Source organism: Phyllobates terribilis, unplaced genomic scaffold (assembly GCF_046119375.1).
Source record: "Phyllobates terribilis strain yellow unplaced genomic scaffold, ASM4611937v1 Scaffold_3__8_contigs__length_932513732, whole genome shotgun sequence".
Classification (NCBI taxonomy): Eukaryota; Metazoa; Chordata; class Amphibia; order Anura; family Dendrobatidae; genus Phyllobates; species Phyllobates terribilis.
The window spans coordinates 771,605,564-771,632,443 of NW_027362763.1; the positions used below are offsets into that span (position 1 = coordinate 771,605,564).

At 42.3% G+C, this 26,880-nt stretch overlaps 1 protein-coding gene across 1 annotated transcript in view; it reads right to left on the reverse strand.

The window, feature by feature from the left end:
* Positions 1 to 26,398, reverse strand: part of PLCB1 (phospholipase C beta 1) — a 1,235,601-nt gene extending 1,209,203 nt beyond the window's left edge. Inside the window, exon 1 of the mRNA XM_073672250.1 lies at positions 26,048 to 26,398. Coding sequence (XP_073528351.1) covers positions 26,048 to 26,146 — 99 coding nt within the window. The 5' untranslated portion in view covers positions 26,147 to 26,398. The remainder of the gene's footprint in view (positions 1 to 26,047) is intronic.
* Positions 26,399 to 26,880: the final 482 nt, after the last annotated feature.

A 26,880-nucleotide genomic window follows, 5' to 3' on the forward strand; every position in this document is an offset into this window, starting at 1 on the left:
AGGACAACCCTGCCGCGGAGGCTCTTGTCAGCGAATTCTCCACCATTTGGGAAAATACTAGGTCCTCCGAGTGGATGAAGAAACATGCTGACAAGAGACGTCTGGATCCGCCTCAGTTCCACCCGGAAGATAAAGTCTGGCTCTCTTCCAAACATGTCCGACTCAAAATACCCTCCTATAAGTTGGGTCCTCGGTTCATCGGTCCACTTGAAGTTCTCAAACAACCCAGTGGCCTACAAGTTAAAACTCCCGGCCACCATACGGATTCCCAACTCCTTCCATGTATCTCTCCTCAAACCAGTTGTGTTTAACTCTTTTTCCAACAATCCAGGTACTCCCCCTGCTCCGGTTTCCGCTGAGGACGTTTTTGAGGTAGAGAACATTCTGGCCACTAAGAGGGTAAGAGGAAAGACCCTTTATCTAGTGGATTGGAAGGGGTTTGGCCCAGAGGAGAGAACTTGGGAACCCAGGGAGAACATTCATGCCCCGCTTCTTCTTGAAAAATTCCTTTCTGGCCTAAAAAAGAGGGGGCGTAAAGGGGGAGGTACTGTAGCATCGGCGTCTCTGCCCCCTGCCAGGCAGAGACGCCGTCTCACTCACCTCCCGAGCAAAAGTTGTTGCACAGTGTTTCTTACCTCTGCTTCAGCCCTCAGGTCCTGCTGCTAGCCTGACTACCAGTCCTGCCCGCCAGCCTGTTACCTGCCTGTTACCTGCCGTGCCCGCCAGCCCGCTCACCTGGGAGCACTTGCCTTTTGTCTGCCTGTTACCTGCCGTGCCTGCCAGCCCGCTCACCTGGAAGCACTTGCCTGTTGCCTGCCAGCCCGCTCACCTGGGAGCACTTGCCTGTTACCTGCCTGTTACTCGCTTGTTACCTGCAGTGCCTACCCGGAGGCTCCTGCCGTCACTTGCCGTGACCACCTGCCAGCCTTCCTAGAGACTCCTACCGTCACTTGCCGTGTCTACCTGATAGCCTACCTGGAGGCTTCTGCTCGCCAGCCTGTCTGCTGTGCCCATTTGAAATTCCGGTCAGTCCCTGTCATCTGTACCGTGGGAGTCACCTGCTTCCTTACAAGGTCGCCCCCAGAGTAGCACCTGGTCCCTCTGCTCGGTCCCCCCCCTGGTCACGGAGTCGTTAGCCACCGTACGACCAGGGTCGGTCCGAGTTGATACTTAGTTACGCCCCTCTGGGTCCCTCCTTGCACCTCAGCACAGAGGTTCCACCACCCGAATCCGTAACAAGTGTTTTATCAGCAGGAGATTATCATTACAAGACAAGCTTCCTTGTGCCTCCTAGTCCAACCACACCCCAACCACTGATCAGATTTCTGCCTGCATACATTGTATACAGAAAGCTGCCAATCAGTGATGTGGGCGGGGTTATACACAGCTCAGTATTCTGAGCTCTGCTAGATCTGCAGAGAAAACAGAGATTCTATAATACCTGCTGCATCCATTAAACCAAGTAATACATCGCTGGAATCAGAGTTTCTGTCCCTACATGATGCTGCTGTCAGATTACGCAGCAAAAACCTGTTGACAGATTCCCTTTAATGTGTCTTTGAGCTTAAAAACAAATAAAAAATAAATAGTTAAACATATAAGAAACTTTTTTGACTTTTATAAAAATAATTGTTTAAATTACTAAAAATAAATTTAAAAAAACCCTCTAAAACAATAAAATAAAGCAACACCTCACACAATAATATTAGAAGAAGAAAATGCACTGCTCGGAATGCGAAAAGGCGAAAATGCAAAAATATGCTGCCTTCTATAGTCCAAAATTAACTGTAGGGTTAAATCTTAATATTACACAACAACAGAAGATAATGCAACATTTTTTATGCCATGGAATAAAATATGGCTGCATATATACGGAATGTTAACACATGGCATTTTTGCAGTATTTGTTTCCGCAGTCAAAATCTTCACTCTCAGCAGTAAAATTGCTGCATAAAAAAACTTGCTGCACTTTTTAGGTGCAGTACATGTGTAATTTGTCTACGGTACAGGTCAATAAAGTTAGCTTTATTCACCAAGCACGCTGAAAAAAAAGCAGCACAAATGTTATGCTACATTTTTCCAGCATTTTTGCAGTTTCTCATTACTTTTCATAGGTAAAAAAAGCAGCAAAAACGCTGAAAGAATTGTCACGATGCAGGTTTTCAAAAACACTGCAGAGCTCAAATTCAATCAGGAAAAAAGAAGTTGCAGGTGTATGAGATTTCTGAAATCTCAATGTTTTTGCTGTTACCGTAAAACAAAGCTTCTTTTCCGCCTGAAAAAAAAAAAAAAAACGTTGTAAAAATGTCACTTGTGGACATAACCTTATTTTAAGCTTTGACATATGTCGTTCACTTGTGGAGAGTTTTGCAGAAACTAATTTAGCAGTGATTTTTTTTAAAGTATTGTACAGTCTTATCAGCCGGCGAGATTTCCAGAGACAACTAGGGCATCAGAAGGAAGGAAGTGAAGACGACAATTTTTGATAAAGCATCTTATTGACCGGGATTAATCCCTGTGAGTAGACTGAAGTTGTACAAACACAAGGTCAGTCCCTGTCAAATGTCTGATCATTAATCATTGCCATGAGGCAGCCATTGAATGATAACACAGAGTGCCCTACTTTTCACGCACTGTGCACTGCTAACAGCGTTAACCTGGGAATACACACAAAGTAATATTTTTGCCTCATGTGTCAGCTATTCAAAGTTTATTTCCATGCATGTGCAACGGAGCTTCTGTTAAAGATCTCATTCATTCAGCAGGTGCAGAGTCATAAGTTATGATATGATCCAGGCTAGGTGTGGGCAATTAATTTTTTCCGATGGGTCACATGAGAGACTGTGACTGTTGTGGAGGGCCGAAACATTAGGCTGAAATGAATTATTCTCAAAATTAAAATTAATTATAATTTTTTTTTTATTGATATTAATTGTATCACTTAATATGGAGCAGAATTAAGTATGTTGACATCCCCCTATATACCGTTTCGACTACAGGTTGGTCTTTGTCAAGTATACTGTCATATACTTGACAAAGACCAACCTGTGGTCGAAACGTTGCATCATCTTTATGGCGGAATAAATACAAGATTTATATTCATCACCCTGGATGGACGCTGTTCTTTTGTTACTTTATTCATGATATGTTGCAAGTGGGTTTCTTGGCTTTCGTGCTGTCAGCCACTTCTCTTGGTCTGGATCCCCCTATATACCGTCTGAGCCTGCACCCAGCCCCCTATATACCGTATGAGCCCACATCGGCCATATATACCTTAAGAGCCCTACATAGCCTCCTATATACAGTATGAGCCCCCACATAGCCTCTCATTATATAATATGAGCCCCCACATATCCTCCTATATACAGTATGAGCCCGCACATAGCCTCACTATATACAGCATGTACCCCACTATATACAGTATGAACCCACACATAGCCTCCTGTATATACAGGGCCGCCATCAGGGCATTACTGCCCTTACTATTGTCTGGGGCCCGGTGAACAGAAGGAAAAAGGGAGGGCCTGGCCAGCGGGCCCGTGGGCCACCTGCCCGGGCCCTCCCTCCCTCTGCTTCTACTCACTGGAACCCCGGCTTCAGGTACGCACAGTTCTAATCATCAACATACATGCACCCCCCCCCCGCACCCGGCAGCGGAAATATGCGCTATACCTTTAAACCGCCGCCGAGTGCGGGGTGCATCATGGTCCTGACGCAGTGACGCCACCGGTCACGTGTTATGTACGCACGCAGCACGCTCACTTTAATTTCGGAGCAGGGCAGAGTGCGCGCAACACATGCACGGATGTCGGACCGCAGTGCATCTACAGTAGTGGACTGGGGCCCAGGGACCTGGAGGCGGGACAGCCAACAGCATCAGCATTGGTAGCGTGTGTATTGAGGGGGCTGCCTGGCCCTGCGAGGGGGCGGCCTGGCTCTGCGAGGGGGCTCTGAGGCCGTGCGAGGGGGCTGCCGCACCCTGTGGTCAAGGACAACCAAGAACAGTCGACGATTGTGTGTCAAGAAGGTGCCAACCAGAAGGTAGGAACATGAATTGTTGACAAATAGGGTTCACCCCCTTTTTTTTACTCTTGACTACTATATTTTTTGTTACATTATCACAGATTGAGTTATGTTTTGGGGTGTATTTATATTCTAGAATTTATTGATTTTTATTAACCTCTTCATGACCGGAGCATTTTGCGTTATTGTTTTTTGCTCTCCTTCTTCCCAGAGCCATAACTTCTTTATTTTACGGTCAGTATGGCCATGTGAGGGCTTATTTTTTGCGGGAAAAGTTGTACTTTTGAACAACACCATCAGTTTTACTGTATTGTGTACTGGAAAACTGTAAAAAAAAATCCAAGTGCGGTAAAATTGCAAAAAAAGTGCAATTTCACAGTTGTATCTTTGTTTTTTTTGTTTTTACCAGGTTCACTAAATGCTAAAGCTGACCTGCCATTATTATTCTCCAGGTCATTATGAGTTCGGAGATAGCAAATATGTATAGATTCTTTTTTTTATTTAAGTGGTGAAAAAAAATCCGAAGTTTGGTTAAAAAAAAACACGCCATTTTCCAAGACCTGTAGTTTCTCCATCTTTTGTGATCTGGGGTCGGGTGAGGCCTTATTTTGCCTGTGGAAGGTTTGAGGGGTGGAGGCTGGGCAGAGTTTCAAGGGGGTCCCAAAATTTTAGCAGTATGGGGCCCCGAAATTCCTAGTGGCAGCCCTGTGTATACAGTGTGAGCCCTTCATAGCCTCCAGTGCGGCTCGGCCCCTAGTGGTTTTCAAAGTACATTTTTCTCTGAAACGCCGCAGAAATTCAGAGTCAACTTACCTGGCTGAGATCATACAGCTACGGTCTGATACATGCTCCCTGTGTATGGGGGCTGCTCGACTCTCCCCCGATGTCGGGAGAGAGAAGCATTGGGTATAATGAACATCAGACATTCATAAACGTAGTAAACCAGCTGACACCTGACAAGGCTCTTTAAATTCTCGGCACAGAAAAGGAGTACCCTGCTTTATGCAGAGTGTAGAAACCAACAAAGCAAAAGTTTCCAGACAGTTTAAATTAAAACATGTACCAAAAATAAGGACAAAATGAAGTTTGAAACCGTAGGAGGATACTGTAATATTTGTAGGATTGTATAAGAGCCTATCAATCTGTTGGAATGAAAATTGTGTAAATGTTTTAATCGGAATTGTCTGGAAACATTCACTTTGTTGTTTTTTTTTTAATAAAGATGAGCACTGGTGTGATAGGCAGCAATTGTTAAATTTTGCTAAAAGGGGTTACGCGGGATTATTTTATTTTTTTCTTATTGGCCTGAGAACTCAAAGGCAGGTAGTTCCTAATACCTGCTACCGGCTTCTTCTGCCCAAGACTAAATCTTTGTCAGCTCAGAATCGTCACGGACGATTCTATGGGTTTCAGCGACGTCACATTGACAGAGCAGCTGCTTCTCTTCCGCTCTGCCCTTTGACGTGATGTGACTGCCAATGTCATTCTGATTGATAGCCGGCTCCCTGCTGCCTAACTGCGGGGAGCTGGCTGTCAATCAGCATGACATCGGCAATCACACGCCATCAACAGAGCAGCCTAAAATAGGTAGAGTTGCTCTGTTGACATGAAGTCATCAAGCAGCAGAATCACCCAGCAGTGGTGATTAGCAACTACCCGTCTGTCAGTTCTTAGTCTCATGAAAGAAAAAATAAAATAGTCCCGGATAACCCCTTTAAAAATGATTGCTTTTAGTAGCACATCCTGCTGCATAAACAAGACTCACACTGCTCATAACGATAATTTTAAAGAAAGCTTAAAAATCAGTTCACCCAATTAACAAGTGTTTTGCTTATTCATTGGGTGCTCAGAGGCCTGTTTACACTCAATATTATCGAGAAACGAGAATTCCTGTGACCGCTCGTTCACAATAGTCTTTTATAATTGCACCTTTAAATTACAAGAAAAATTAGGTAAACAGTTACTGTAGAAAATGATTCAAGAAATCTTAAAGGGAATCTGTCAGTAGAATCAACCCTCCTACGCTGTTTATAAGGGCATTTAGGACATACAAATCTGTATAAAATGATACTTTCATATCTATAATTTGATGTCTTATTCCAAAGAAATCCATATGCAAATGAGCTGTTAAGATCTATGGGCCAGGCAGAGATCTGAGAATCTGCCTCCAGAGCTTATTATAAATGAGAGGGGGCATTACTAGAGTGAGACATGTATTCACTAACAGTCTGCTCTCCTGATTTACATGTCTCACACTGGTAACCCCCATTTCATATAAAATAAGCTCTGTAGGCAGATTCTCGGGGAGATATAAGTCCAGCTCATAGATCTTAACATGGCATTCTGTTAACTCTGTGGTTCTGACCTGGCTAGCTGATACCTCTTCCCTTAACTTTCTTGATTGGCCAGTAGGTACCTGGTGGGTGCGGTCTCTGCAGTGAAGTCAAGATCACTGTATAAGGATGAAAGGGTGAATACAAGAGTGTCCTTGAGACCTTCTAAGTGAAATGGCTGTGCCAAATCTGTCCATGGAAACTCTTGACTTGATGGATACAATACACCAGAGCTCTGAGCCCAGATTGGGTTGTGCCCTTCTCTGTCTTCTGGATATATCTGTCTTCTGGATATAATCTTTTCCAATAATATTTTACGCTTCTTCTAGAGTTTGTATCAATTTTTCCTTTCTCAATGTCTTATCGTTTTATATTACACAAAGAAAAGCACGGCTTTATTTCCATTGATTCACTGTAGGGTTTTCTGCAAACCCTCTTGAGTGAGCAGAACAGGAGATATGATTGGTTTTCCATTTACTTGCAAATATAAGAACCTGTCACTGATCTTCTATTTCTCCAGGCAGAGCTTTCAAACATGAATGATATCCATTTCTAATCAAACCAAGTAATGTATAATTTCTTAGAGATGACTCAGTCATTGGGATACGCTGATATTGCTGACCAATGTAAAAGATAAGTCATCGATATCAGATCCGTGGGAGTCTCAAACTCAACACGTCAAATAATCATCTGTTTTCAGCTCATTTGGTGGCCGAAGGCAAACTATGAACTGGGGTAGAACATCACTGTTCCATACATAGTGGACGTTGCAAGATCTGCACTTCAGATGCTATTCAGTTCACCATGGCTTCTGAAGATCCAGCCTAATACCTTCAAAAGTTAGCTTGATCAGGACCCCCTTCATTAGCCAAATACAAGAATTGCAGATAAAAACAGTTCTTCTGAGAAAGACATTCAGGAGGATAAAAAAAAATGCAAAAAATTCCACAACCTGTACCTCCAGTGATCAATCAATTGCCTGAGAAAAGGTAGTGCAAAGAGTTTTGCTCTGGTGCGGCAACTTCGTCAAGTGGCACAAATTTGCTCAAATTGGTAAAATTGGTACAAAATAGCGGCAGAAGAGCCTTTTCATACGTTTGGTTTTACAGTTTTGCTAGTTATTTAAAAAAAAAAGCAAGTAAAAGATGATACTAGAACTACATCGATTTGAAGCTTTCAACTTGCAGCAATTTTGCAATCATTTTTCTTCCAATTGAAATCAATGGAGATAAAAAGCAAGCAAATTGCTTACTTGTGGATTTATTACGGTCTGGCTCTCAAAATAAAGCAAGTCATATGAATACAGATATAACACAGATAAATTTGTAATTGAAGAGATCACAGGTAACGGTGATAACCTGATTACAGTTACCTGCAGTCCCAAGCAAACCTGCATATTATGCATTGTGATTGCATAATACATTGACACATTCAGCCATGCTGCATTAACAAACACAGCTCCACTAAATGATGTTTTTCTGTTACATACGTGTTGTTCACGATCCTTTGTGAACCATTACTTTCTCTGTAATAGAATAATCTATACTTTGTGATTACTGCCTGGTTAAAAGCGCCATACAATTGTGAATTATTACAGATAGTGGAGCATACATAAAAGCTTACTCCTTCATACAAAATGTTGCAAATAAATGAAATTAGCCAAAATATGTATAATTATAATTCTAAGATCACTGGGAAAAGAAATGAAGTTCACAAATGACAGCATTCAGTAGTTCACCTATGCTCTGAAAATCATAACCTTGCCATTTTTAAGCCTCACCATTCTGCCATTCTGCCCATATGGAGTATGATGTCCCCACATAGTATGGTGTCAGCACAGGCCCTCAAACAATATGATGTCCCTTAAATCAGTATGACAACCCCACAAAGCCTCACTACACAGTATTAGGTCTCCACAGCCCTGTGTGCAGAATGATATCCCCCACACAGCCCATTTAAACAACATTATGCCCCCAAGCAACCCCTTCACTCAGAATGATGTTCCCACACAGCCCCCTTAGAAAGTATTATGGCACCACACAACCCCTCAAACAGTATGATTTCCTCACATAGCCCCCCTACATGGTATGACATCCCCAAATAGCCTCACTACACAGCATTATGTCCCCACAGCCCCTATTTAAAATATTCCCACACATCCCTCTTACAAAGTATTATGTCTCCACACTGCCCCCTTACACAGTATTATGCCCCCACATTGCCCCCTTGCACAGTATTATGTCCCAACACAGCCACCCACTCAGAAACATATCCCCACACAGCCCCCTTACACAGTATTATGTGTCCACACAGCCTCCTTACACAGTATTATGACCCCATACAGACCCTTTACACAGTGTTATGTCCCTACACAGACCCCTTACACAGTATTATATCTCCAAACAGTCCCCTTACACAGTATTACGTCTCCACACAGCCCCCTTACACAGTATTAAGTCTCCACACAGCCCCCTTACACAGTATTATGTCTCTACACAGCCCCCTTACACAGTATTATGTCTCTACACTGCCCACTTACACATTGTTATATCCCCATAAACTAATGATTTACCAGTTGAGTATAAACTTTGTGTTTTTTCTAATACATTTCACTCTACTGGTATTTCATTTTTTTATCCTGCACAGCCCCAACCAAGATGGATCCCTTCCATGAATTTTAACACCAACTTCAAGGATTCTTCCCACACAGCTGTCCTGAAAAACAAGGCGGGAATATTACCCGCTGCCTATTTGGAGAAGGAACTGCCTCTAAAAAATGATTTACCCTCAATCAACTGCCCCCTCGCCTCACTCCACCTCCCACTAGCTGAGGCTACGATGTCCCTCTCTAGTACTCCAGTCATGCAGGTCTTCCTTGACTATCTCAGTTTTAATCCAACCTTTGTTGAATCAGAAAGCCTCCTAATAATTAATAGTGGATATGAATACGAGAGGACTACTCACTTTTAAATTGTTTATTTGTATTAAATCAAAAATCAACTGTCCCGATAGAAATTTATTTTTTTAAATTTAGTTTTTTTGCATTATATGTGTCCTCACTCCGGAATACAGCCCTAAAGGATGCAAGAGTTGCAGTAGCATCTGGGCTCTGCGATTGAGGGTGGCCGGCTTTCTTTTACCCAAGGCAAAAAATGCAATGTATTACTCTAATATTTTATCAAAATACCATGGCAAAGACAAAGAGTTTTTTTCTTCTGTCCCCCTGGCATTCAAAACCAAAGACAATGTCTCGGTTGCCCCCTGCTATGCTCTTGAAGGGAATATCAGAGTATTTTTATGTCTGTGCTATGACATCACTATAAATATAATCCATTCCCTTTACGTATGTTATAGAGATTCTGTAAAAATCATTTTTTATACTGTGACATCACTGTGTGCATTATTCTCTCATATGATGTTACTTTTTTCTACGCAATATCATTGTTTTTCTTAGCTTTTACCTGTGATGTGACTATACATGGATACATGTTCTGTGGCATTACACCAGTCACATCACGGTGTTTATTTTTCTCACATTGGGACTTTGTGCACATCCTGTGTATTACATCTCTGCTGTGACATCATTGTGTTTATTTTTCATGTGTAGTGACATCACTATATTTAATATTCTTGAATTGGTGCCGCAGCCAGCTCCTTCTCATACGTCCATCATCATCCATTCTTTCCACAATTTGCAGTTGTATGGCTATATACCAGAGTGAATGTCACACGGATGACCTATAAGGTAGCACTTGCCAGGAATAAAGTGAGGCTAAAATCTGTATTCTAATTTTGCCAAATATATAAACAGTGCCTTACCAATTCCCCGGAAGAAACCCCTCACTAATCGAGTTTACACGCCTGGATGAGAAATGCATTGTACTTTCTGTAACTAAAATGGTTTTCTTTGAAAACGGTGAACAAGAGAATAAAGCAGCAGATTCTATTACAGGGCGATTCACGTAATATAATATTATACCGCTATGAAGAGGGAATGTCCACCTCTGGGACATTTTGTTTTGCTTTGTTCGTTTTTTAACTTAAATGCAAATATTTGGGGCTAAAAATCATTTTTTTGCAATTTCTTTCTTTGAAAGTTTATCACCATTTGGCTTTTACAGGCTCATAAATCAGCAAAGTGGAGCTAAAATTTTTATTTTTTTTGGACCATCAGAATCAGCTCACTTACAGATTCTCAGCTAAACCATTCTGCATTCAGCAATAGACAGTGCAACGGACGCAGAGGCTATAGAAAGCAAGAGGTGTAAAAATTTTTAGTGAAACTCAATTACAATTTTTTTTTTTTTAGGTAAAAAATAAATGCATTTAAACAGAAAAAAAAAATTGTCCCCAAAGGTGGAAAACCCTTTTCAGACGTCTTTATGTACTCACTGGACTCGGACCATATCACTACATTACTTGTCTCTCTTTTGCTTATTTCCAAACCATTGGTGCTGTTCACATCATATCAAGCAGATAAAGTACATGTATATTTTTGTGCTTGCTATTTTAACGGGAACCTGTCAGGCAATTCATACAGTACAAACGACGGGAAGCATGAATCACAGCCTTGCTGCACACTGCAGGTAATTGACAGGTCTCTCCCTATTTACATATAAGGGAGAGACCTGTCCATCATTTGCAGCGGTGATGGGAAGTGCTGGACTAGTCTTTTCTCTGACTATCCAGATTATGTATGGATTCTTTAATTCTGTAATCACATCAAATATCAATTTTAAGAGACCTGCATCCCTCTGTAAGAGTTTTAACAATTTTTAACAATTAACATTTTTTACTCAGTTAAATCTCTTTTTTGGCCCATATTGCATGAGGAAAATAAGTTGCCTAATAATTCTGTACACCTTGATAAAGGATGTTGTATCCTTAGGCCTCACCTACTTCATTACACAAATACACATCACCTGATCTGCTTCATCCAATAAGTACTCACCTGTCCAGTGAGCGGGCCCTGGAGCTGAGCTCAGGAGCGGTGTTTTGTCACTCACAGAGCGCAGCTACGGGGCTGCTCCATTCTTCCCAGCTACTCGGCGTCAGCGGTCAGAGGATTACAGCGGTGGGACATCTCCAGACAGGTGAGTATATGGATTTTATTATTTGATTCTTATTTTTACACAGGGTCACTGCAGGAGCAGACTACTACTACCCTCATCATTGTCTCTGCTGGTGCTGATCGCAGCACTGGCAGGGAACCATGATGAGGGCAGTGTTCAGCACCCGGTGCTTGGGAACAGCGCTAACTGTAAAGCTGATTCCCAGGCGCCGGTACGTGTCACGCTGATTACACACAGATAGCATCCGTGTGTGTTCAGCATGAGACACTTTTGCGGACCGTGCGTCCACAAAAAATGGACAAGTCAGCGTATTTTGCCCACTGACACACGGTCCGTGGAAACACAATGACGTGCACAGATCCATAGATTTGAATGGGTATGCGTGTACCAGTGTCTCCAGTACGTATCGAAACTGTCACCACACATACTGGAAACACGGATGTGTGAAAGAGACCTTACAGTGCAGAGTTGAAAAATCTGCATAAAATAATGATATGGTCAAAATATTCATTGCCTAATAATTTTACAGAGTAAAGTCTGCAAATGCCTACTGGGTTGGGGTCTCATCAGCTTAAAAGGAGAGATAGCTTCATGATCTTTAACACCTATAAACCTCAATGGAGATCCTGATCACCTCTCAATTGAAGTGGAAGGTGGCTCTGTATTAGTAAATGAGGGTCGGGGACATCATCTGATATGTTGGGATCCAAAAGCTAAACCCCAAGGCCACGTGCACATGTTGAGGTTTTGGTCAGTTTTTTACCTCAGTATTTGTAAGTGAAAACCAGGAGTGTGTGATAAATACAGAAGTGGTGACGTGTTTCTATTATACTTTTCCTCTGGTTTTGGCTTATAAATAAATACTGAGGTAAAATACTGACCAAATACTGAACGTGTGCACATGGCCTTCGTTATCTCTGAAATATACTCTGAAAATTTAATAAATATCTCAAAAGTGAAAACCCCTTTAACTAGGACAGGACAGAGGTGAGAAGCCTGGAGAGGGGGGTGAAATTGTCTGAGATTTTGAAGGTGGTAAGGATCCTAGGCCTCCTTATATTCCCTCACTTTAAATATCTACCTACTAAGAAGTCATGCACATGACCCTGAATACGGTCTTAATTCATTTTAATGGGGTCATAGATACCACAATATAAAAATGTGAAAAGGAGATTTCTTCTACAGTTTCTGTAAATTAGGCGATTTCCTCTTCTAGAAGCCATGATACACTAATACAGAGCATGGTGTAGAATACAGTTACATATCATACACAGGATTACAGAACATGATGCACTTGCTCATGTGCACAAGACCCAAGACTGAAGGCAGAATTAACATACAAGCTCCACGTAAATGATTCACCATGGTCAGCATCAAACCCAGGACCCCGATGCTTCATAACAGTGCCAATCACAGAGTCACCTGGCATCCTATAAATCACAGCTACAACCACGGGATCGGATGACATGTAAACATCATAAACATTATTCAGCTATTTTATGCAATGCAACTAGAAGGAACAGACCTCCAACATTTCAGAATTCCCAGCAGACCTCTGCCATCTGTATGCAACTAGCAAATTGCCTGAAAACAACGTGATTCAAAGTTAAGGCAAACAAATAGTCGAAATGAAAAACACATTGGAATTGCTATTGTATTATTCCAGGCTCGGGTTCAATGAAACAGAAACATTGTGAAACAACATGTAAGACTGGAGGAAGATCATGGGGGCCAACATATGGACCAGTAGTATAGACTGTGAGGAGTGCGGACTGTAAGTGGCATTTTCTGTGGGGATATATGTATTGACTGTGGTGGTATAAACTGAGGTGGTATAGAATGCGGTGGTATAGATTACGGGGGGATCAACTGTGGTGGTATTGATGCAGTGTTATAGACTGAGGTGGTATAGACTGCGGTACTATAGACTGTGGTGGTATAGACAACGGTACTATAGACTGCGGTGGTATAGATTACGGGGGGGATCAACTGTGGTGGTATCGATGCAGTGTCATAGACTGAGGTGGTATAGACTGCGATACTATAGAATGCGGTACTATAGACAACGGTACTATAGACTGTGGTGGTATAGACTGCGGTACTATAGACTGTGGTGGTATAGACTGCGGTACACTGCGGTACTATAGACTGTGGTGGTATAGACTGTGGCGGTATAGACTATAGTGGTATATACTGCAGTGGTATATACTATAGTGGTATAGACTGAGGCGGTATAGACTGAGACGGTATAGATTGCCGTAATACATACAGTTGAAACCAGAAGTTTACATACACTATATAAAAAGACACATATGCATGTTTTTCTCAATCTCTGACATGAAATCAGAATAAACCTTTCCCATTTTAGGTCAATTAGGATTACCATAGTTTTTAATATTTGCCAAATGCCAGAATAATGGGAGAGAGAGAATGTTTTAAGGCATTTTTATTACTTACTGCAAAGTCAAAAGTTTACATACATTTCATTAGTATTTGGTACCATTGCCCTTAAACTGAATGACTTGGGTCAAACGTTTGGGATATCCTTCCACAAGCTTCTCACAATAGTTGGTCGGAATTTGGGCCCATTCCTCCTGACAAAATTGGTGTAACTGATCCAGGTTTGTAGGTCGCCTTGCTCGGACCTGCCTTTTCAGCTTTGCCCATACATTTTCAATAGGATTGGGATCAGTGCTTTGTGATGGCCACTCCAAAACATTGACTTTGTTATTTTAACCCCTTAATAACATCTGACGTACTAATACGCGTCTGTGCCCTGGGACTTAAGAGCCAGACCCGTATTAGTACGTCATCGCGATCGCGCGCGCACACAGGCTGTGCGGGCGCGATCGCCGCCGGGTGTCAGCTGATTGTCACAGCTGACACCCGGTACTATGTGCAGGGAGCGGTCACGCACCGCTCCCAGCACATTAACCCCCGTGATGCTGCGATCGAAGTCGATCGAAGTCGATCGCGGCATTGCGGGGGCAAGGGGAGGTGATCGGCGATACTCACCTCCTCTTCCGGCTTCCAGCGCAGTCTGCAAAGGCTTCCCGGGTGTTGCCATGACGACCCGATGTCGTCATGACAACATCCGGGTCACCAGAGAGCAGGAAGATTGCTTGGACATGCGCAGTGCATCTCCAAGCAATCTTCACACTGTGCACTTCTGACAGCCTTCATGGCATAGGGATGGTGCTCCATTCCTGTGCCATGCAGGCGATCAGAAAAAAAAAAGTGAAAGTCCCAGAGTGGGACAAAGTAATAAAGTGTATAAACTGTGTGAAAGTGGAAAAAAAAAAAAAAAAAAAAAGTGCAAAAATATTATAAAAAAATAAAAAAAATAATACACCAAAAATAAAAATATAATGTACCCATCAATAAATATTATTATAAAAAAAATTAAAAAAAAACAATAAAAGTACACATATTTGGTATCGCCGCGTCCGGAACAACCTGACCTATAAAACTTTCCCACTAGTTAACCCCTTCAGTGAACACGGTAAAAAAAAAAAAAAAAAAAACAAGCAAAAAACAATGCTTTATCACCATACCGCCAAACAAAAAGTGGAATAACACGCGATCAAAAAGACGCATATAAATAAAAATGATACCGCTGAAAACGTCATCTCGTCCCGCAAAAAACACGCCGCCATATAGCTCCATCAGCCGAAAAATAAAAAAGTTATAGCTCTCAGAATAAAGCGATACTAAAAAATATTTTTTTTCTATAAAATAGCTTTTATTGTGTATAAGCGCCAAAACATAGAAAAATGATACAAATGTGGTACCGCTGTAAACGTACTGACCCGAAGAGTAAAGCTGCCTCATCAATTTTACCACACGCGGAACAGAATAAAAAAAAAAAAAAAAAAAACAATTCCTGAATTGTTGGTTTTTGTTTATTCTGCCTCCCAAAAATCGGAATAGAAAGCGATCAAAAAATGTCACGTGCCTGAAAATGGCACCAATAACAACGTCAAGTCATCCCGCAAAAAACGAGCCGTCACATGACTGTCTGCCAAAATCTGGAAAAATTATAGCTCTCAAAATATGGCGATGCAAAAACTAAATTTTACAAAAAATGCGTCTTTTAGTGTGTGACAGCTGTCAGTGATAAAAACCCCATATGATTCTGGCATTGCTGTAATCACACCGACCCGAAGAATAAAGTCGTCTAATCACTTATACCGCACACGGAACGGCGTCAAAAATAAACTCTTGAGTTAGGATTGGGCTAGGGTTAGGGCTGGGTTTGGGGCTAGGGTTGTGCTGGGGCTAGGGTTGTGCTGGGGCTAGGGTTGTGCTGGGGCTAGGGTTGTGCTGGGGCTAGGGTTGTGCTGGGGCTAGGGTTGTGCTAGGGTTAGGGCTGGGGTTGGGATTTTTTTCAAAAGTAAGAAAAAAAGATGACGATATGGCGACTAGTGTTGAGAGCAAGTGCTCGCTACTTGAGTTTGCATCGGGTGCTCTGGTATGCATTTAGTATCGTGGGTATTTGAGTGACATGCTCGAGTCTCTGCCCCATATGCTTCGCGGCCAAAAAACTTTACGGGAATTGCCTGCCATGCACGAGCGATCCCCGCATGTTTTTTTTTGGGTGTCTAATAACCGTGAAACATGCAGAGCAGGGACTCGAGCATGTCACTCGAGCACACGCTGTACATGGTGCATACCTGAGTACCCGATGCAAACTCAAGTAGCGAGCACTTGCGCTCAAGAATAATGAAAACTTATTCAATATGATGACCTAATGTAAACAAATAATGTGCCGTACCTCTGGGTTCAAAATGATCACTATACACCTTAATAAAATCTTTGAGGGGTATAGTTTCCAAAATGGGGACACTTGTGGGGGAGCTCCACTGTTTAGGCACATCACGGGCTCTCCAAACGCGACATGGTGTCCGCTAACAAATTGAATGGAAAATCGGCTCAAATTGTTAGCGGACGCCATGTTGCGTTTGGAGAGCCCCTGTGTGCCCAAACATTGGAGCTCCCCCACAAGTGACCCCATTTTGGAAACTAGACCCCCCAAGGCACCTATCTAGATGCATAGTGAGCACTTAGAACCCCCAGGTGCTTCACAAATTGATTCGTAAAAATGAAAAAGTGAAAATAAAACACTTTTTCATTTTTATGAATCAATTTGTGAAGCACCTGGGGTTCCAACTGCTCACTATGAATCTAGATAGGTGCCTTGGGGGGTCTAGTTTCCAAAATGGGGTCACTTGTGGGGGAGCTCCAATGTTTGGGCACACAGGGACTCTCTAAATGCAACATGGTATCCGCTAACAAATTGAATGGAAAATCGGCTCAAATTGTTAGCGGACACCACATTGCGTTTGGAGAGCCCCTCTGTGCCCAAACTTTGGAGCTCCCCCACAAGTGACCCCATTTTGGAAACTAGACCCCCCAAGGCACCTTTCTAGATGCATAGTGAGCACTTGGAACCCCCAGGTGCTTCACAAATTGATTCGTAAAAATGAAAAAGTGAAAAAAAAAACACTTTTTCATTTTTATGAATCAATTTGTGAAGCACCTGGGGTTCCAAGTGCTCACTATGAATCTAGATAGGTGCCTTGGGGGGTCTAGTTTCCAAAATGGGGTCACTTGTGGGGGAGCTCCAATGTTTGGGCACACAGGGACTCTCCAAATGCAACATGATATCCGCTAACAAATTGTCGGCTCAAATTGTTAGCGGATATCATGTTGCATTTGGAGAGTCCCTGTGTGCCCAAACATTGGAGGTCCTCCACAAGTGACCCCATTTTGGAAACTAGACCCCCCAAGGCACCTATCTAGATGCATAGTGAGCACTTGGAACCCCTAGGTGCTTCACAAATTAATTCGTAAAAATGAAAAAGTGTTTTTTTTTTCACTTTTTCATTATTACGAATCAATTTGTGAAGCACCTGGGGGTTCCAAGTGCTCACTATGCATCTAGAAAGGTGCCTTGGGGGGTCTAGTTTCCAAAATGGGGTCACTTGTGGGGGAGCTCCAAAGTTTGGGCACAGAGGGGCTCTCCAAACGCAATGTGGCGTCCGCTAACAATTTGAGCCGATTTTCCATTCAATTTGTTAGCGGATACCATGTTGCATTTAGAGAGTCCCTGTGTGCCCAAACATTGGAGCTCCCCCACAAGTGACCCCATTTTGGAAACTAGACCCCCCAAGGCACCTATCTAGATGCATAGTGAGCACTTGGAACCCCTAGGTGCTTCACAAATTGATTCGTAAAAATGAAAAAGTGTTTTTTTTTTCACTTTTTCATTATTACGAATCAATTTGTGAAGCACCTGGGGGTTCCAAGTGCTCACTATGCATCTAGAAAGGTGCCTTGGGGGGTCTAGTTTCCAAAATGGGGTCACTTGTGGGGGAGCTCCAAAGTTTGGGCACAGAGAAGCTCTCCAAACGCAATGTGGTGTCCGCTAACAATTTGAGCCGATTTTCCATTCAATTTGTTAGCGGATACCATGTTGCATTTAGAGAGTCCCTGTGTGCCCAAACATTGGAGCTCTCCCACAAGTGACCCCATTTTGGAAACTAGACCCCCCAAGGCACCTATCTAGATGCATAGTGAGCAGTTGGAACCCCCAGGTGCTTCACAAATTGATTCATAAAAATGAAAAAGTGTTTTTTTTTTCACTTTTTCATTGTTACGAATCAATTTGTGAAGCACCTGGGGGTTCCAAGTGCTCACTATGCATCTAGATAGGTGCCTTGGGGGGTCTAGTTTCCAAAATGGGGTCACTTGTGGGGGAGCTCCAATGTTTGGGCACACAGCAGCTCTCCAAACGCAACATGGTGTCGCTAACAATTTGAGCCAATTTTGCGTTAAATTTGTTAGCGGACACCATGTTGCATTTAGAGAGCCGCTGTGTGCCCAAATATTGGAGCTCCCCCACAAGTGACCCCATTTTGGAAACTAGACCACCCAAGGCACCTATCTAGATGCATAGTGAGCACTTGGAACCCTCAGGTGCTTCACAAATTGATTCATACAAATGAAAAAGTGTTTTTTTTTTCACTTTTTCATTGTTACGAATCAATTTGTGAAGCACCTGGGGGTTCCAAGTGCTCACTATGCATCTAGATAGGTGCCTTGGGGGGTCTAGTTTCCAAAATGGGGTCACTTGTGGGGGAGCTCCAATGTTTTGGCACACAGGGACTCTCTAAATGCAACATGGTGTCCTCTAACAAATTTAACGGAAAATCGGCTCAAATTGTTAGCGACACCATGTTGCGTTTGGAGAGCCGCTGTGTGCCCAAACATTGGAGCTCCCCACAAGTGACCCCATTTTGGAAACTAGACCCCCCAAGGCACCTATCTAGATGCATTGTGAGCACTTGGAACCCTCAGGTGCTTCACAAATTGATTCATAAAAATGAAAAAGTGTTTTTTTTTTTCACTTTTTCATTGTTACGAATCAATTTGTGAAGCACCTGGGGGTTCCAAGTGCTCACTATGCATCTAGAAAGGTGCCTTGGGGGGTCTAGTTTCCAAAATGGGGTCACTTGTGGGGGAGCTCCAAAGTTTGGGCACACATGGGCTCTCCAAACACAACATGGCGTCCGCTAATTATTCAAGCAAATTTTACAATCAAAAAGTCAAATAGCGCTCCTTCCCTTCCGAGCCCTGCCGTGCGCCCAAACAGTATTTTTTCCCCAAATATTGGGTATCTGCGTGCCCAGGGGAAATTGCACAACAAATTTTGGGGTCCATTTTTTCTTGTTACCCCTGTGAAAATAAAAAAAATTGGGTCTAAATTAACATTTTTGTGAAAAAAGTTAAATGTTCATTTTTTTCTTCCACATTCAAAAAATTCCTGTGAAGCACCTGAAGGGTTAATAAAGTTCTTGAATGTGGTTTTGAGCACCTTGAGGGGTGCAGTTTTTAGAATGGTGTCACTTTTGGGTATTTTCTGTCATAAAGACCTCTCAAAGTGACTTCAAATGTGATGTGGTCCCTAAAAAAATGGTTTTGTAAATTTTGTTGGAAAAATGAGAAATCGCTGGTCAACTTTTAACCCTTATAGCTCCCTAACAAAAAAAAATTTTGGTTCCAAAATTGTGCTGATGTAAAGTATACATGTGGGAAATGTTATTTATTAACTCTTTTGTGTGACATATCGCTCTGATTTCAGGGCTTAAAAATTCAAATTTTGAAAATTGCAAAATTTTCAAAATTTTCGCCAAATTTCCGTTTTTTTCACAAATAAACGCAAGTGATATCGAAGAAATTTTTCCACAATCATGAAGTACAATATGTCACGAAAAAACAATCTCAGAATCAGGGGGATCCGTTGAAGCGTTCGAGAGTAATTACCTCATAAAGTGACAGTGGTCAGAATTGTAAAAATTGGCCCGGTCATTAACGTGCAAACCACCCGCGGGGCTTAAGGGGTTAAAGCCACGTTGTTACCATTTTGGCAGTATGCTTCGGGTCATTGTCCATTTGGAAGACCCATTTCCGCCCAAGCTTTAACTTCCTGGCTGATGTCTTGAGATGTTGCTTCAGTATTGCCACATAATCTTCTTTTCTCATGATGCCATCTATTTTGTGAAGTGCACCAGTCCCTCCTGCAGCAAAACAACCCCACAACATGATGCTGCCACTCCCGTATTTCACAGTTGGGATGGTGTTCTTAGGCTTCCAAGCTTCTCCCTTTTTCTTCCAAACGTAACGATGGTCATTATGCCCAAAAAGTTAAATTTTTGTTTCATCATACCACAAGACATGTCTCCAAAAATTAAGGTCTTTGTTCCTGTGTGCATTTGCAAACATTATTCTGCTTTTTTTATGTTTCTTTTGGAGTAATGGCTTCTTCGTGACTGAGTGGGCTTTTAGCCTATGTTGATACAGTAATCGTTTCACTGTGGTTATTGACACAATCTTACCAGCTTCCGTCATCATCTTCACAAGGTCTTTTGCTTTTGTCCTTGGGTGGATATGCACGTCGGACCAAAGCACGTTCATCTCTGGGACACAGAACCTGTCTCCTTCCTGAGCAGTATGATGGCTGGACATTCCCATCTTCTTTGTACATATAATTGTTTGTACAGATGAATGAGGTACCTTCAGGAACCTTGAAATTGTACCAAAGGATGAGCCAAACTTGTGCAAGTCCACAATTCTCTTACTGATATCTTGGCTGATTTCTTTAGACTTTTCCATGAAGCTACACAAAGAAGCAGTGTGTTTTAGATGTGCATTAAAATACATCCACAGGTGTGTCTTTAATTAACTCAGATGTTGCCAAAAACAGAAGCTTCCAAACACATGACATCATCATATGGGCAGTCCAGAATTGTTTAAAGGCATAGTAATCTTAGTGTATGTAAACTTTTGACTTTGCAGTAAGTAATAAAAATACCTTAAAACATTCTCTCTCTCTCTCATTATTCGGCCATTTGGCAAATATTAAAAATTATGGTAATCCTAATTGACCTAAAAAGGGAAAGGTTTATTCTGATTTCATGTAAGATATTGAGAAAAACATGCATATGTGTCTTTTTATATAGTGTATGTAAACTTCTGGTTTCAACTGTAAGTTCTATGTATCACTGATGTTTGATTATACCAGTGACATAACGTGAGAAAAACAATGGTGCATGGATAAATGTTACCATATCTTTGCTATGTGTTACGAGTAGATTGTAAGCTATATAACTATAGTTAGGCGTGGTTCACATGTCCAGTTGTCAGTCGCTTGTAATAACAGTGGGAAAAAAATGGTCCGTCACAAACGGAGCAAAATCGGATGCAAAATGGAAACATGGAGGTTTCTGTTTTTTGAAGAAAAAAAATTCATCTATTTAAAACCATGTACCTTATTTCATATATTGTATCCATTTTTTTCCATTTGTATGGGATCTGTTTTTACCAAAAGCATCTCTGCTCGCCTCAGTGTTCTGGGCATGTGCAGAACAGATCCATTTTTTATGGACAACATAACGGATGACCTGTTTTCCATGATTAATTTCCCTTAGACTTTAATGTATAAAGGAATCCGTTTTTTTTTTTTGGGCAAAAAAAAAGTTGTTCAGACTATGATTTTTATTCCAGCTAAAAAAAAAAATTGCAGCTGGAAAGGAGTCAAACGGAAAACATTTTTAAGACATTTTCGTTCCCATTCAAATGAATGGATCTTGTACTGGAACGTTTTATTCTGGTTTTATGAGCCCAACACGGGTTCAAAAATGGAAATAACTGCTGAACATGTGAACAGAGCCTAATTGTATGGGAATGTAATGACCCAAAGTGGAGATCTGTGAGCTACAGTACAGTACAGTATTGCTTCATTGTATTTGCTTAGTTGTAGTCTTTTATTTGCTTTCTTGATAAACTTGCAGGTGACTGCGTCCAACCACCCACCTCGCTGTGATCATATGACTCTGCATTGTGAAAGACATCACTGCAGTAGAGAACACTCGGAAACCATGTCTTAAGGTAATATAGTAAGCTACACCGCAAGTGGCATTTATATATATATATATATATATATATATATATATATATATATATATATATATATATATATATATATATATATAAACAGATCACAGTTACTATACTTGTATGTGCACCACAATATTAACTATTCAAGAAATGAAAATTCTATTTTCATTCATATCAGGTGTATTTACATCGGGGTTACAAACACTTTTCTCATTTTGTAATACAAGGTCCTCTAAGACTACGTTCCCACGATGAGCTTTATGTTGCAAATTTCCTGCACCCATTAAGTAAAATAGGTTACTTGTATTTTTTCTAAAATACACAGTGTAAAAGACTCATTAAATACTCATCGTGAGAACATAGCCTAAAGACCCGCAATCACATGTAAACTATGTAGGGTACACTGTCCACTGTGACAGTATATAACTGCATTAAAGAGGTTGTCCACTACTATAGAGAATGTCGCCGTCGAATTAAAAGGTGCAAATAAGATTTTTTATAAGTACCTTGTGTTGTGATTTTTGCCTGTGAGCGGCGCTATTGCTGACTGATCACAGGCGTCACGTGACCCCGGCCACAGCTGGCTCCGACATCCGCTGATGTCACGTCAAGTTCCGGCTGCAGCCGGGTGTGACCCAGTGACACGCTACCCGCTGATTGATGGATGCTGGGTGTGACGTGCAGTGAAACCCCGCCCACAGCCCATCAATCAGTGGGGAGCGCGTCACTGGGTCACACCCGGCTGCAGCCGGAACTTGACGTGACATCAGCGGATGTCGGAGCCAGCTGTGGCCGGGGTCACGTGACGCCTGTGATCAGTCAGCAATAGCGCCGCTCACAGGCAAAAATCACAACACAAGGTACTTATAAAAAATCTTATTTGCACCTTTTAATTCAACGGGGACAGTCTCTATAGTAGTGGACAACCTCTTTAAGTCATAGCCATAACCCATTCTGCAACTTAACACACCCAACTGCATTAAGATGCGATCAGAGGACATCTGAAAGAGTACAGTGGAGAGAAAGTGTCTACATCACAGAACAGGAAGGTTCACTTAAAGGGAATATGTCACCCCCTGGGCGATATTAGACCTCTACTATGGCCATACAGGGTATAGAAAAGTAAATCTATACATACCTGTATGGCCCATAGCAGAGGTCTGATTGCAGAGAAAAGCACTTTAATCAATTATTTTTTCCACAGGCTTGGCATCAGGGGGACGGGAAGAAATCCCCACCTATGTGCTCATTATTCTCCTAAATCCCCGCCTCTCTGCTTAATGATCATATCCCTCCCCCCCCTGCACGTCACAGGGCCCTGTGATGTGCACTGTGCTCCCTTCCTTCCGGTCATGCGCAAAGCACCGCTCACATAGAGCTCACATAGAGCGCTTTGCTTCATCCCGGCCACGTCTACCTGTGCTCTGTGCCGCAGGGTTCTATTGCGCAGGTGCCGGGGAGTCGCTGTCACTTTCCGGCGCCTGCACAATATTACCCTGCGGCGCAGAGCACAGGTAGACGTGGCCGGGATGAAGCAAAGCGCTCTATGTGAGCTCTATGTGAGCGGTGCTTTGCGCATGCCTGGAAGTCAAAGAGCACAGTGCACATCACAGGGCCCTGTGACGTGCATGGGAGGCGGGGATATGATAATTAAGCAGAGAGGCGGGGATTTAGGGGAATAATAAGCACATAGACGGGGATTTCTTCCCGTCCCCCGGATGCCAAGCCTGTGGAAAAAAGAATTGATTAAAGTGCTTTTCTCTGCAATCAAACCTCTACTATGGGCCATACAGGTATGTATAGATTTACTTTTCTATACCCTGTATGGCCATAGTAGAGGTCTGATATCGCCCGGGGGGTGACAGATTCCCTTTAATCACAGGCAGCTTACATCAGATACTGGCTCCTGCATTTTATGCTTCTATATTTAACTCTGAAATCTTTCAGAGAAAATATAGTTTAAAGTGCGTCTGGGAAAGAGGTGACTGGTCATGGAGGCATTTCCCCAGACTTCTCCCTGCCTTGTCCCTATACTTCTCACTAGGTCTGGCTGAGTGGACAGGGAGAAGTCAGTGAGGACACACTTCTTTTCTCCAGCCACATTTTCATCTGAGCTTTTTCCAAAAGTGTTCCAGAGTAAGGGCTCGCTGCTCACACTCACTTATAAATAATCGGTCCCATTCTCATCCAGGAGAGTGGGACGATTTTCTCTCACTTGTCATCCGTGTGCTGTCCATATACAATCCATTTTTTTACTCAGCAGCTATTAATCGTTTACACGACCATTTACAGTTTCCTATGTTACAGAATTGTAATGTATCCGTAAAAATAGGATGCCGTACCGATGGTCCGTATGCCATGCAATTTTTTTTCACACAGTCTGATTTTGGAGTGAAATCGCAGCATGTTGAGATTTTATTCTCATGCCAAATACAGCTGGGAAAAAATAGGCAGATCTGCACTGCCTCATTGAATAATCCGATTTTCCGTCGATTTATACGCTAGTGTGAGCGAGGCCTGAAACATAGAATGCAGGAACAGGTCTCTGATTCATGTTACCTGTGGTTCACTTGCATTGTGCTATATGTTATTGTAGATTTTCTGTGTGGCTTATTTACCACATATTCTAAAATTGACATGAAATAAAAAAGTCACCAAATTATTCACAAATTGCTTAGGGAAATTGGTGAATAATTCACCCATAATATATACTGTCTACAAGACATGAGCAATGTATGGAAGAATACCGTATGTTGCTACATTACCCTGTGAGCTGTGTACTTCTGGGATCAACAGTGAACGGACTCCCAAAATGACAGTAGATGTGCTCTATAAACTCACTGACAATATACCGCTACTATGATACCTTACAGGTGTCTGCATGATAGTAAATCTCACCGAAACCAAAAATCATGGTGATGTTTTACACCCCAAATGACCATTGTTCTATCTGTGCTCACTATCCATTTCCTGATCATTAATTAATATGACATGTTTTACCACTTTTTCTACCAAGTACTACAGTCTACGTAGGTCTACTTGTGCATGAAGGAGAAGTGTTCTCATCAGGATGGCAGGGGATTTGGGATGGTTAGCAGCCGGAACTGTGGGTTAATCTATTGGAACGGGCAGCAATGGCAAATTGAATACATAAATAATACATGAATAATGATTATTGTAACTGATTAATTGATTACATCATTATTGGAATGTATCCAATCATAAAGGGATTCCCTGAATAATAAAAGTACAAGTTTTAATTTTATTAATCATGGTGTATTTAAAAAAGATATATATACATATATAATGCCCAACTCAATGGGAAGAATATCTCAGGATTCTTGTAGAATGACACAAACAAATGCCCATTGGGTCTCCCTAATATTAAATGTCCCTTGCCGGAGTTGTTACATCTGCCACATAAATGCAGAGTAGTGTGTGTGTGTGTGTGTGTGTGTGTGTGTGTGTATGTATATATTAGTGCACACAACAAGTTCCGCTATCACACTGTATAAACAACCACCTGTTTGTTGACGGCATCAAGCAGAGACCAAGTGCAATTTGCAGATCCCTGGGGTTTTGCTGGCATCTATGCAATGACTACTCATAATAATACTATGTGAAGTGACAGCTGTCAGTGACTATGGTGTAAGTCACATAAGAGCCCTTTATGGGGGTCTCTTGAATCCTCTTTGCCTGCAGAGATTGAAGGAAGCAGCATTTTCCTGCACCCATATCCACTTGTCATTGCTTCCATGTGACAAGATGCCTTATTCAGTGTGGGCTGGAGAAACCTAACACTTTGGAGTAATATTTATATCCTCATTGAGTCATCTTGGAAAAAAAAAACAAAGAGATCAAGTCCGCCAGTCAATCATTCACGCTTAACCCCTCATGCCCCAGCGCTGACCCCCATCACCTCTTCCGCCTCTAGGACACCTCTTGTACTGACAGTGGATGCAGCACATTGCATGGTCACCAGCTGTCACTGAGGAGAGGCTCATTCATTCCCTCTGATCGATCCCTTTAAACTCCAGCAATGATTGCAGGGTGATGAGTGCACAGATGCAGGGCACATGTGGCCATGCACAGGTGACATGCCTCCCACACACATGGTGCCAGCTGGGTGATCACACACATGCATGCACAGGGTGTACTTACATCATCCCATTTGATACACTTGGATCCTCTTTTCAAGGTGTCAGAGACGCAGACGCGTTTGAGCTGCAGAGCATGAACCCCTGGCTGTGCCCCTGCCATGTCCACACATTTATGCTTCCAAGACAACGAAATAAGACAATTCCCAGGCAGGCTGAGGGTGGCAGAGGCAGATCAGGGCTGGCAGAAGCCGTACACGCTGGATGTGCTGTCAGCTCATAGACAGGAGGCACAGCTGACAGTAGACAGCCTGAGCTACCGGCGGCAGCAGCAGCAGCAGCACAGTGTTCTCAGCTCTGCCTACTACTCCAGCTGCCTCCTCCTACTCCTCCAGCCAGAACCATTCAGCACTTCGCCCCCCTCTGCCATGGAGCAAGGAAGCATACACATGCATATGCATACGCCTTGTGTCCTCCCTGCAATCACAGCAAGCCAACTTTCTCATTATCCTGGCGTGACTTACGGAACAGCGCCACCAACAGGGCAAAGCTCTGCACTGCTCGCTGGCTCTGCGCTCTCCGATCAGCGCAATATAACCAACCAGCTGGGACTGCATTCAAGAACTACGAGTCCCTACATGACTTACTAAAAAGAAATCACAGTTTACAAAGACTTGATATTTCTCTGAGCTTGGAGTATAGTAAAGAATAAATGGCAGCACTATGATTTACCATGAGGATGGGCAGGGTGAGAGGAGACAGCACTACTCCCAAGGGTTAATTCACACATATAAATGATTACTAGGAACATGAATAATAATGGTGGTGATAATAGTTATCCTGGAGGTAAGGCTGCATTCACACCTGCATTTGGACATTCAGTTTTGAATAAAAAAA